Here is a 13,234-nt window from a genome sequence, read left to right as displayed (position 1 = left end):
GGTTGCCCCCTTTTCGAATCACCTCGGTTGGCCATGTTCTGCATACAGGACTTGCTACGCTGTCCGAGCATATGGCGGGTGGCATAGCATCTCCAGCAATGAATCACAACGCTGAAAATAGGTCGTTGTTCGAACGTCTGTCGTCTTTATCTACGGGTATCTACTCCAGTGGTTGTGTGGTTCATACCTCAGCAGTGAGGTGTAAAATGGAAGGTATGTATGTATATCCCATTGATGGGTTTAACGCTGCCCCGACCAAATTATGCCGTATTGTACGGATCAATGAAACATTTAATATTATTAATACATGTATATGATGTTTGTTCTATTGGATATAATGCCTAGTTGGAGAGACGGGGCCTGTCGACCAGGTACGGAAACAATTTCACTATGAGCAGAGTTTTCACCACCAAGGGGATACGAACGGGATTCGTAGGGTTTTCATTCTAATGCCTACATGTAAACACGCATCGTTACACCTGGAGAGTCTCCCCTTTGCTTGTATACACGCATAAACATTGACTGCTGGCATAACCTCATGTCATCATGAACTACCTGCACATCTGAAGGCCTTTCAAACCAAAGCAAATGCCCCCAAGAAGCAGAAGGATGATTGTGATATCGGAGTGAACTGCCAATGCTAGTACCACACCTTCCCCAATACCGCAATGCAAGAACGTACATATATTCTATGGATCCCATAACTGAGTGTGACTTTTCTCCCAAGCGCTAGTGAACATCGCCTCTCCAAGCAATACTACCATAATACCTCATGGTTCGCAGCCCGCTGGTCTACATCGCCCGAGTGTTTGGATGTAGTCACAGTCGCTTGCACCAATGCGCTGGACGAGGCCTTCGGGTGGGCTTCATGTCAAAACTCATCGTCGTGGGCGTGTTTCTACACCCGTGAGACTTGAAGGTGTCTACTACAATAACAGAGGTACATATCATCTCAGCGCCATTGCACGCAGCCTTTGAAGCCGGGGACGACCACAAGAATACCAAGATTGGCATGGATAGAGATCCGAAGACTGCGAGCTCGACCAGTTTGTTTCCCCCTCGGGAATTTCGCATGCTGACAGTTGATGCCGAATCCGTACGTTTTAAACGGCACTAACCGACATTTTTTTGTCATATGCCCTGACTCATTACGCAAATGTATTTGAATGACATCCAACCCGCAAACCTCTGTGTTTGCTCAGTGAGCCAAGAATGACTTCGTTTCAGTCAAGTACCTAAATTTGGCGATTGTCGAGGCCTCGGTGTTTAGCAAGGCACTTGTAGCTGATCTGGTGACCAGGACCGATGGTCAGCAGGACACCCAGGACTTCCCTACGGGATAGAAACACAGCAACCAAGGATTTCTCATCATCAGTTCCTCGCACGGGATTCACACTTTATTCCTCGTGATGAGATGGAGGGGTGATGAGCAGTGATCTCCATTTATCCAGTCAATTGGAGACATCGATGTATCTTCCCATGGGGAAATCGGATTGCGGGTTGGAAGCTGGGGAAGGCCTGCTTAGGCTGGTGTGAGGCCCCCTCTGCCCCTCCTACGATAAGTACTGCGACGTACTACAGTAGACCGCCTCCAAAAAATGGAAGAAGATGGAGACGATGATGACACACCGTGGGGCTCTCTGGTGGGACTCTGGGGGGTCCCTGTCCTGCAAGAAAAGAAAAGGCCATGCTACTGTACTGTACGCCTATTTCGCCGTGCTACGAATAGTCGCCCGACTGGCCAAGGCAGCTTGCTGGGACAGGTGTATGATGCACTCAGGGTGTATCAAGAATTTGGCGTCGGCCTGCATGATACGAGAGGTGGAAGGAAGTCGGTTATGAAGCCCGAATTCGCTCTGTCTCATCGGTTGTTCTGATAAACACACGATCGACCACAGATCGGGTTGCATTTGACCTGTACCGGCCCCAAGCCGATTGATTGTAATCAATTGGCAGCAGGCAATGAGCCGCATCCATACTTATCGCGAATCAATGTTTGGAGTATGAATTGAGCTGACTCTGGGGGCCTGACTCGTAATCCGACGGGCTGGGATGCACATAGTGATCGACACAGATTCTTGCCATGTACCATGCTCTGAGTCCAAGATCCGCGCCGCCGAAGATAACGGACGGAAAAGCAAATTGACAAGGCTTTCATGGGTAAAGGGCTCCTGACTCCCCCCAGACGAAGCTACGTGAAAAGTGTCTCACTTGATGCCCTAGGGACGTCCAAGCGATATACCCTTAGTCAGAAGTTCCACCATGCCACCCGTGCTGTACACGTTGGGGAATATTCAATGCCGTGGTGTAATGTTTATACGTTTATCCCACTAAGTAAAATGCTTATTCGAATGTATTTAATGCTTACTTATCCTGCTGGGTGTGGTGGTGCTTGATTTAGGTAGAGGTTTATGAATCGATGCCTGGAACTGTGGGAAGCATCGTTCATTTACACGTGCGTTAAGGCGCTGTTAAGTACAGGCGGGCTGCAGCGGATCTGCGGACCACTGCTGGAAAAAAGGGGGTCCCGACCGGGCAAAGGCCAGCAAGCTGAGGAGGGATCAATAGGAGGTACCAGCTCGATGCCTACTCTTCTCAGTTCCCGCCTGTCGACCTTTCCGCAACAATCTTCCAGTCCTTCCTCATCGTCGCTCATTCTGAAGAAGATCTTGAAGAACCGAAAGGGACACGCTACTCATGTCCACCCTGTAAAGCATTAGCGCCATCCACGCCTGCATCGCTCCGTGAAAAGACCAGTTCCCTTCTCATCTGGATTGATTTCCTGGCCAGTCGCAGCCGAAGTCGCTTTGACTCAAAAACCAATTGGAAGACCACCCCCATAGCTCACTCACAGCACACTGGGTTAGCCTGCCTCGCCGGAAGGTACCACCGCGCTTGCAGTTCCTCTGCCCTGCGATCCACAGCGAACCGTCATCGCACCGCAGCAGCACGCTGAGGCACCTCATTACCGACCTGCCGATTTCGAAGTACCAAATGACCCGGATTGCTTAAGCCCACCGTTCCGATCCTAACCACCCCCCAACTCTATTCTCTACCTATCTTTGTTCTAGAGCGGAAGGGAGGCTGCTGCTCAACAGCCCCATATCACTCAAGATTTCTCCCCAAAACCAAGCCCGTCTTCCAGCTAGAATTCCCTTAAGGACCCTCTCCTCCAGCCGCCCCGACCACGAACGAGAACACGGCGCCCAATCGACGTCATTGCTGGCTGGCCGCGGAGACCGCCCCTCCTCCCCTGCCAGGTCTTCCTCCAACTCCGACTCCGACTTCGACGACTGGACCGACACTGGTGACATCGCCGAGCAGTTGGCCGACGAGGAGGACCCTCTGAGGTTACGTCTGCAGGACACCTCCCTGAAGAACGACGGCTTGCTTGCCGGCGTCATCAACAACAAGCACTCCAAGACCAAGCGCGTCCAGTTTCGACGCTCCGTCTCGGCCCACAGCGACGCCTACTCCAAAGAGCAACCTGGCGCCGTTAATAAGGACTCGATCGAGATACCCAGCGTAGCTCCTCGCCGCCCCTCCAGAGCTTCGCGATTGCTATCCCCTCATCATGCCTGGCACGGGGGTCCACGGCCTTACGGGCAAGCCCCTCATGTAAGAGCCTCCATCCGAAGAAACGGCCTGATCATGAACGGCAGGCATGCTGACCTACCATCTAGTTACTTTACCAGTATCTTTGTCTCATTAGGTGTATTCCTCTTTGGCTATGATCAAGGTGTTATGTCCGGTATCATTACGTACGACTTTGGTTCCTCGTCCTTGTCGGCTCTATAGGGCAGTATACTAATACGAGACTGCAGCGGTCCCTTCTTCCGAGACTACTTCAACCACCCGTCTCATGCCGAGATTGGAACCATGGTCGCCATCCTCGAGATTGGCGCCCTGATCTCATCCCTCGCTGTCGGCAAAATCGGAGACGTCATCGGGCGGAGAAAGACTATTCTCTACGGCTCGATGATCTTCTTTGTTGGAGGTGCTTTGCAGACACTGGCAACCAACATGCCCATGATGATGCTCGGCAGAATCATTGCCGGTCTTGGTGTCGGTACTCTGTCGACCATTGTGCCCGTCTACCAGTCTGAGATCTCCCCACCTCACAACCGTGGCAAGTTGGCTTGCATCGAGTTTTCTGGCAACATTATCGGATATGCCACAAGCGTCTGGGTAGACTACTTCTGCGGCTTCATCGAGAACAACTACTCATGGCGTGCCCCGCTTATGATGCAATGCATTATGGGTGCTTTGCTTGGATTCGGTAGCTTGGTCATCGTGGAGTCACCACGGTAAGTTTGCTTTCCCTGTACTCACGAGTACGCAGCTGATGAATGGGCCAGATGGCTCCTGGATCACGACCACGACGAAGAGGGCATTGTTGTTATCGCAAATCTGTACGGAGCTGGCGATATTCATAACCCGAAGGCGCGTGATGAATTCAGAGAAATCAAGATGGACGTCCTGCTACAGCGCATGGAGGGCGAGAGAACCTACACGGAAATGTTCCGAAAATACAAGACACGCGTCTTCATTGCCATGTCGGCGCAAGCATTGGCCCAACTGAACGGCATCAACGTCATTTCGTACTATGCCCCCTACGTCTTTGAGTCGGCTGGTTGGGTAGGACACGATGCGGTTAAAATGACTGGCATCAACGGTATTACGTACCTTCTCTCCACGATACCGCCATGGTACATTGTCGATCGCTGGGGTCGACGATTCATCCTTCTTACCGGTGCTATCGCCATGGCGATCTCGCTATCTATGGTATCGTATTTTATATACCTAGACATAGAGCTTACACCCACGTTGGTGGTGGTCTTTGTCATGATCTATAATGCTGCCTTCGGGTACTCCTGGGGACCGGTATGTGTAGTATCCTTGTCACCCTTCGCTTGTATTACTGATCCATGAGCTAACGATGGCCGTAGATCCCATGGCTCTACCCGCCCGAGATCCTGCCGTTGAGCATTAGATCCAAGGGCGCTAGTTTATCGACAGCAGCGAATTGGACCTTCAATTTCATTGTTGGCGAACAGACTCCCATCCTCCAGGACTGGATTGGGTGGCGCCTTTACCTGGTTCACGCGTTTTTCTGCGTTGTCAGTTTCGTAACAGGTGAGCTTCATGAGGAATCCCAATCACTGCAAACGGAATCTAACGAAGAACAGTTTACTTCATATACCCCGAGACATGTGGCGTCCGTCTGGAGGAGATGGGCTCACTGTTTGGAGATAACACAACTGCGATGGCTTCTCCTAGTGTGAGGTCAGAAACTGGATCCATCTACCGGGTCTCGTCTCCGGACGGTTCGTTCAGGGGACGGGCGGGCCCTACTGACGATATCCCCCGATGAGCATTGACCCGCCGGTACTCAATGTGATCGATGGTAAACCCCATCCACGATCAGAAAGTGGCTCGCGTGGTAGAGTTGGCGAGTGGCTAGGCCGCATGGTCGGCCGTGATCGAGGTGGCAGCAGCAGCCCGGCTGGTAGAGCCAGGTATGCCCCGTTGGAAGACAACGAGGACTAGACGATTCGAGCGCGTTACACAACGATGAGTGCCAGCAAAAGAAGACCGAGTGTCGTTACAAACCATATAGACGGTGGGCAGGTTCGAAGTGGGAAAGGATTGTCCATTCTTTCGCCTGAGCTGCATGACATGGGCCTGGCTGATGAAGAACAAAGATCAGTATGAGACATGCACACAGCGGAGTAGAGCTGGGACATGGTGCGTTTGCGAGATTTTAATGTTTGAGAGTTTCCTTGTATATCAGTCATCCGGTGGATGGACAAAGACTGCTAGTGTTAGATTGGGACAAGTGTTCCTTTGCAGAGCCATGAGAATACCAGAGACAGCGACCGAGGCTTTTGTAATGCACAGATGTATTCGTCTATGGGAAACTTGCCTATATGTACGTACCTCCCAGGCAATAAATATGGCATACCCTTTTCGTGGACATATCAGGTGGGCAGTTTCGATGCCTCATCCTTCTCGAGTTGCTCCGCGGAGGACATCAGTTGCTTTTGATGACTGAGGTCCTTTCAAATTGCTCCGGAGATGAGACCCAACCGCAAGTAGTGGCAGAGCAAACATACCGCTATCGGGATATCTTGTGATTCAATGTGTCACTTTGGCCCGGGTAAAAAACATTGCTCCTGCCACCATTCTTGAAGGACTCATCTCATATGCATCCCTGTCAGGACGTTTATCGTTTTTTGACTTTGGGATTTTCTGCGCCACCTTGAGCACTTACACACATGCAGGTTTCGATATTCGGCTTGGACTTCGTAAAGTACATTTGATACCTCTTAGCTAATTTCCAATGACAATTATACCGGAGCTCTCAGCAGGGGCCTGGCGGGGTCCTCGACTTTTATCAGCACCGAAGTGACATGCAATGTGTGCAAAGTGCATACATACATCATGTACCGAAATGTCCTCGCACCTTCTGATGCTTCTCGTAGGAGTATCAAGCCGCAAGTAGTATGTCGACATTGAAGATGACTGTCTTGATTGGTGCAAGACTATTATGATGATATAGGTACATAGCCTTTCTGCCTATCGTGCATACCTGCTGCTACCTTGCTACTTGACCTGTCAATCTGTAAGTAGGCATTCGAGGTACATAATCGATCCAATCGTCCCAACGTGGCGGTTAAGCGGGAAGGACTGCCTGTCACTGTGAACAGAGTGCACCTTGCCCCAGCTGGACAAGTGCCAAGTGCCTTCAGCACATCAGCGCTAGCCGGGCAGAGGGGGCCGAGCTTTTTGCAGGGTCGGACATTGTGTGTGGACAGGGGGAGAGCTCTTTTTGCTTGCTCCCCTAGCTCTCCCCCTAATTGAATTGACCGGACAGATTGACAGAGAGAGAGATCAGGCCAGCTTGTTCTCGAAATAGTATCGCGTTTTTCCCGCCCGCGCCCACTTTCCAGGCCCAAGTCCAGGTCCGGCCAGGTCCAGGGTTGGTTGCATGTAGTAGTAGCAGCACCGCAGCGCTCTCTCCTATGGTGAATTCGTATTGGATTGCCATTATTTTCTGCCAGACATCGTCCAAAAGGGCCACATTGTGATTCTCTGGTGTCTTGTCTTGTCTTGTCTTGGTGACCCAGAACCAATTAATTCGTCCTCGATTCGTCCTCGATTCGTCCTCCTACTTTACTGGAAGGGGGCTTGACTTGACGTGGTTACATCTTTCTTCGTCCCATTAGATCTCTTACCCTTTTCTTCTACTTTATTCCGATTCTCACATTCGCTTGAGGTCCTACTTTTTTCTGTTTCTTCTCTAGCAACCCTTCAACCTTGCTCATCGGCCCACCACTTTTTTTGACCTCCTCTCCGGCCCATTCGCCGTGTTCTTGAATGCGAGCCTGGTTGTCCTAGGTAGAATCTTCAACGATACTCTACAGCCATGGCCGATAATAAGGCCACGGTTGCCTCCGGCGCCGATCCGAACGGTCAAGGCCTACGCCAGCGCAATGTCCCCGGCACCCCCGTAACCGTCCCAGTCCAACAGGTCGAGGTCGACGAGAAGAAGATACATGGCAAGAAGGTATGCAAGCACTGCCCCCGCCGTCTGTACTGCTGGAGATCCGGCCAGCTAACGAGCAACGCCTCCGCTGCAGCAATCCCCTGTCCTCGAGTTCCTCGACGAGTGGGAGTTCATCATTGCGCCCATCATCTTCACGGCCCTTGCCTTCTTTACCCGACTATACAAGATTGGCCTTAGCCCGATCGTCACCTGGGACGAGGCTCACTTCGGCAAATTCGGCTCGCACTATATCAAGCGCGAGCTCTTCTTCGACGTGTACGTACCGATGAATGTGCGAGTTTGGCGGAAGAAACACGGAGTATTAATGCTCGTATAGGCACCCCCCTCTGGGCAAGATCCTCGTCGGCTTGTCCGGTGTTCTGGCTGGATACAATGGCTCCTTCGAGTTCAAGTCCGGTGAGACCTACCCCGAGGAGCTCAACTACACCTTCATGCGCGCCTTCAACGCCTTCTGGGGCATTCTGTGTATCCCGCTGGCCTACTTCACTGCTCGCGAGCTGAACCTGAAGCGCCCGGCCGTCTGGCTGGTCACCCTCATGGTCCTCTGCGAGAACTCGTACACCACCATCAGCCGCTTCATTCTCCTCGACTCCATGCTTCTGTTCGGTACCGTCGCAACTGTCTTCTGCTGGGCCAAATTCCACAGACAACAGCAGTACAGCTTCGACCCGGAGTGGTTCTTCTGGCTGTTCATGACCGGCCTCAGCTTGGGTTTTGTCTGCAGCATCAAGCTCGTTGGCCTTTTTGTCACTGCCCTTGTCGGTCTTTACACCATCGAGGATCTGTGGAACAAATTTGGCAACACCAAGATGCCCATTAAGACGCTGGCTGCCCATGTCGGTGCTCGAGTTGCCGGACTGATCGTTATCCCTTTCCTTGTGTACCTCTTTTCGTTCGCTCTTCACTTTGCCATTCTCACCCGAAGCGGCCCTGGTGATGCCCAGATGAGCTCTCTGTTCCAAGCAAACCTCGAAGGCAGCGAGATTGGTCGAAACTCGCCGCTCGAGGTCGCTATCGGATCCAAGGTCACTCTCAAGAACATGGGATATGGCGGAGGTTTGTTGCACAGTCACGTCCAAACCTACCCTGAAGGTTCAAACCAGCAGCAAGTCACTTGCTACCACCACAAGGATGCCAACAACGAGTGGTGGTTCTACCCCAACCGGTACGATGCCGACTACAACCCGGAGGAGGAGCCTAGATTCATTGGAGACGGCAGTGTCGTTCGCCTGATCCACACTCAGACTGGCCGCAACCTCCACTCTCACGATATCGCTGCTCCCGTCACCAAGTCGCACAAGGAAGTCTCTTCCTATGGTAACCTTACAGTAGGCGATGAGAAGGACCACTGGAAGATTGAGGTTGTTAGCGATGTCGCTTCTCGTGATAGGAGCCGAGTCCGTACCCTGACCACTGGTTTCCGCCTGAAGCACCCCTCAATGGGCTGCTATCTCCGCGCCGGCAACGTCAACCTGCCTCAATGGGGTTTCAAACAGATCGAGGTCACTTGTGACAAGAGCAACAACCCTCGGGATACTTTCACTCACTGGAACATCGAGGCTCACACCAATGAGAAGCGTAAGTCATGAAATTTCAAATCGGATTTTGCGAAGGCTAACGCAAATATAGTTCCCCCTGCGGATCCTGGAAAGTATAAATCGCCCTTCTTCCACGATTTTATCCACCTCAACGTTGCCATGATGACTTCCAACAACGCCCTTGTCCCCGACCCCGATAAGCAGGACGACCTTGCCTCCCAGTGGTGGCAATGGCCTATCCTCCATGTTGGTCTTCGCATGTGTGGTTGGGACGACAAGATCGTTAAATATTTCCTCCTTGGCAACCCATTTGTCTATTGGGCCTCGACCATGTCTCTTGGCGCTGTCGGTCTTGTGACAGTTTGGTATATCCTTCGATGGCAACGAGGCTTCAGGGACTTGTCGCAAGAAGAAATCGACCAGATCCACTACTCGGGTCTTTACCCGATTCTCGGCTGGTTCCTTCACTACCTGCCTTTCGTCGTCATGGCACGTGTCACTTACGTCCACCACTACTACCCTGCGCTCTATTTCGCCATTCTCACCCTGGGCTTCCTGGTCGACTTCATGGTTCGCACCCAAAAGAAGGCTATCCAATATGCCGTTTACGGTACTCTGTACACCACCATCATTGGCCTTTACATCTTCTTCATGCCGATCTGCTGGGGTATGACGGGCCCGAACAAGCAGTACAGCTACATGAAGTGGTTTGACACTTGGCGCATGACCGACTGAGAGGCATCATTGCGTTGGCCTGTATAGACAATATGATCACCACCATTTCAATGCGGGGATATTTAGATCTATCCTCGACAGACATTGAGAGGGGGCGCTGGCCATGGGGGATGGAATATCATCCGTGGTCTCCCACCTCCGGATTGTAACGATATTAGGTAGCAGATCTCTGGAGTGATAACAGAGAACAGCTAGGGGGTGGTGGAGGAGTTCTGGCAGGGAATATCTAAAAGGTGTTGGGTGCGAGCTTGCTGGGGGCCTCCAAATACCACCAAGAAAAGGAGTCATCACGCCACTATCAAGATACTAATGTGCACTTTTCTTTTTCTATGTTGAATCAACTGTCTGATGCCAATGCATGTTCGATTCAAGTCCAATTTATATACATGCAAACTGTACGCTGGATGAGAATGCAATAATGCGCAATCTGCATGGCGCGGGTCCGCCAGGAACCCTCAAAACCTTGCTTTACCCACCCACCAAACACGAAAGAGCATCACACAAATGAACATGATTCTGGTACCATGGTGCTCGATTATAGTTTGTGATGCCCACATCTGATAGTTGTTTTCTCTTGGGCAGCAATGCTGGTAATTGTAACCAAAGTCGAACTACTTACGGTCCGAATAAATCTTTGTGCCCCTTCTCCATGCTTGAATGCTTTGCTTGCTACCGCCTTGGTAGAACCTCAATAGGGGTATCATCCTTCCACCTTTCGCATTTGCCATTCCCTATTCATCGCGTTGTCAGATAGAACTGCGTTTCTTGTTGTTTTATGTACAGAGTTTGCACTACCTGTTGTTAATGCTTAACCTTTTTGCTGCTGCTGCTGTTGTTGTGACCTCTCAGCACTGTCTCTCTCCTGGATTCAGATCATTAAATACCATTCATCATCAGTACGCATTCGCTCGCTCGATCGTATGTATGTCCTCAACAGCATCCACCCCCACTCCCCTTACTCGAATCGTTCAGCCGAACCTGACGTCCCGTCTGGCCCGGCCCGGGGCCCTTGACGCCGCTCCGGCGATCGTTGAGGTCGTACTTGCCGGCATTGATGTTGTCGAAGATGCGCTCGGCGACCTGCATGAAGGCAAGCTCGACGCCCTCGCCGCTCTTGGCGCTCGTCTCGACGTATTGCAGGACGCCGTTCTGGCGGGCCCAGTCCTGTGCCTCTGCGACCGTGACCTCGCGCTTGTTGTCCTCTTCGCCTGCCAGGTCGGCCTTGTTGCCGACGAGGATGACGACGATGTCGGGCTCCGCGATCTGACGCAGGTCGGCCAGCCAGTCGGTAACGTGCGCAAAGGTGGACTTGCGGCTGATGTCGAAGACGAGCAGGGCGCCCGAGGCGCCCCGGAAGTAGGACCGTGTTACCGACTTGTAGGTTTCTTGTCCCGCCGTGTCCCAGAGCGATAGCTTCATGTGTTTCTGCTGGTCTGAGGATTTTGGCGGGTCGGGGAGGCCGCCGCCCCCGTTCGCGTCGGAGCTCCCTCCGCTCAAGCTGTTATTTTTGTTTTTCGACGACAGGGCGGCCTGCTGGAGGGCTTTGGAATGGGGCGGGCCAACGGGCACTATGCGCGAGCCGAACTCAACGCCGATGGTCACGTCGTGCTGGGGGCTGAAGCGGCCCTCGCAGAGCCGGATGGTGAGAGAGGATTTGCCGCATCCCGAGTCCCCTATGCAGACCAGCTTGGCGATGTAATCCCATGGTGGCGAGGACATGGTCGGCACTGCTGGCTGTGTGAAGAGAGGGCGAGAAAGAAGGGAGGTCGGTCGAACAGGGGTCGGAAGGTTGAGGGGTATGTATGGTTTTCGTATTCGCAGTTCGTAGCTGAGAGAAGGGAAAACGAAGTTATCCCGTAAAGTGATATCAACTTTCAAGTTGAACCACCGTCGCCCTCTTCGTCTTCGTCGTCGTCGTCGGAGGCTCCTGGCTCAATGCCGCGTTCTGGTATAGTGTATCGAAAGAAGGACCCCGATGCTATTCAGCATGTGATGGTCGTAGGTGCGAGGGTTGAGGTGTTTGGTACGACGTATACCAAGGGACAGGACAACGCCGTTGCTGTGGTTGCGACTGGATGCACCTACACGTTGTATGTATGATATGCAGAAAAGTCTATTCCACAATGCGGTGGGTGTTGTCAGAGAAGCTTCCGCTGATCACCGGGTGCCGTACACCAGGCCGAGCAGTGCCTAGAGATAGGTAGGTAGATAGGTAGGTAGGCCGGTAGCATTAATAGCCAGTATCGAGGAAGCTAGGCCTATCCGGTGAATATTGGTGCAGGTCTTTAGTTTCAGTAGTAGTAGCAACAAAGTGTCAACAGATGGACGGCTTAGGTTAGTTTAGCTCGTTCGCCAGTGAGTGACGGTGAAGCAAGAGTCGTTGCAGATGCACCCGCATTTGACGAATACTTCCAGTCATGTACTTCACCTGTCGTTGATCCAGGAAATCAAATACAGGAGACGCTCAAACATGGGGGGTCGGGCTTTCTTCCAGGTCTTGGGCCTTGGTAGCAGTGATGCAACGTACCTAGTGCCTAGGCAGCCGATAGGTGCTGATAAGACCAGACAAGAGAGACAAGGGGGAGGGATGACCTCAGAGATGCACAAACCTCAACCATCATCTGCCACTCCCGAAGGCACACAAGGCTCGTGACTCAAGACAAGCTGGTCGCCTTATCTTGAGGAAGTACTATATCTAGTGCTACACATACCAAATGTATGCATGCATGTGTGTGTGTGTGTGTCCATACATACATACATGCTTACAACTCACCGCATGTGTTGCGTTGCCGTGGTTGTCACAGGTAAATAGAAGCCGACTCCAGCCTCCCGCCTCCCGCCTCCAGCCTCCTGGACCTCAGACCAGGACAGGACGCGAGTGAGCACAGTCGTTGATATGGATTCCTCTCATGGGGTGCTTAAGCCTCAACCCCAAGGTTGGATTTGGATTGCATGTGCACTCGCAGACGGGACTGGACTGGTCGCAGTGGACACTGGAATTGCTGCAGGGTCTACCACAATCTGCGCTACAAGCACAGAAGAATGGGCGTGTGCCCCGCAGTACCCGCCGCATTCGCCTGGGGGCCTTGTCCGACCTTAAGGTTGGCCAGCAGGCCTTACCGAAGCCGGCAGTAAGGAATCATCCGCGTCGAGGTTCCATGGGCAGGCGGCTGCTGGGCAGAGTCCACGGGGGACGGGTTAGACGGGTGCCTGTGGTGCCTGTGGATGATCCTGCTCGAGTGGGAAGTTACTGTATCTACCTAAAGTACCTACCTACCTACATGTACGTAGCAGCAGCAGCAGCAAGCTTAACAGTCGGCGTGACATGCAACAACAAACTCATTTCTTCTTCTTACTTACCTACCTACGCACATCCTCTTCGTTTCTACTG

At 52.3% G+C, this 13,234-nt stretch overlaps 3 protein-coding genes across 3 annotated transcripts; 2 read left to right on the top strand and 1 right to left on the bottom strand.

Annotated features, from left to right (window-relative positions):
* Positions 1 to 2,582: 2,582 nt before the first annotated feature.
* Positions 2,583 to 5,374, top strand: PG997_001179 (General substrate transporter; the record flags this gene model as incomplete). Its single annotated transcript, XM_066805494.1, has 7 exons — positions 2,583 to 2,708; positions 2,868 to 3,019; positions 3,072 to 3,761; positions 3,825 to 4,307; positions 4,359 to 4,884; positions 4,950 to 5,136; positions 5,190 to 5,374. The coding sequence occupies 7 exons, from the start codon at positions 2,583 to 2,585 to the stop codon at positions 5,372 to 5,374; spliced, it is 2,349 nt and encodes a 782-aa protein (XP_066675267.1).
* A 2,055-nt stretch (positions 5,375 to 7,429) lies between these two features.
* On the top strand, positions 7,430 to 9,843 carry PG997_001178 (glycosyltransferase family 39; the record flags this gene model as incomplete). Its single annotated transcript, XM_066805493.1, has 4 exons — positions 7,430 to 7,570; positions 7,644 to 7,825; positions 7,887 to 9,148; positions 9,200 to 9,843. The coding sequence occupies 4 exons, from the start codon at positions 7,430 to 7,432 to the stop codon at positions 9,841 to 9,843; spliced, it is 2,229 nt and encodes a 742-aa protein (XP_066675266.1).
* Positions 9,844 to 10,773: 930 nt separating this feature from the next.
* On the bottom strand, positions 10,774 to 11,562 carry PG997_001177 (uncharacterized protein; the record flags this gene model as incomplete). The annotated part of the gene is made up of 1 exon (XM_066805492.1): positions 10,774 to 11,562. The coding sequence occupies one exon, from the start codon at positions 11,560 to 11,562 to the stop codon at positions 10,774 to 10,776; it is 789 nt and encodes a 262-aa protein (XP_066675265.1).
* Positions 11,563 to 13,234: the final 1,672 nt, after the last annotated feature.

The sequence above is a fragment of the Apiospora hydei genome (genome assembly GCF_038363865.1).
Source record: "Apiospora hydei strain CBS 114990 chromosome Unknown utg000002l_segment0_segment0, whole genome shotgun sequence".
NCBI lineage: Eukaryota > Fungi > Ascomycota > Sordariomycetes > Amphisphaeriales > Apiosporaceae > Apiospora > Apiospora hydei.
Note: the sequence above shows the minus strand (reverse complement) of the source record. Positions and strands in the feature narration are given on the sequence as shown.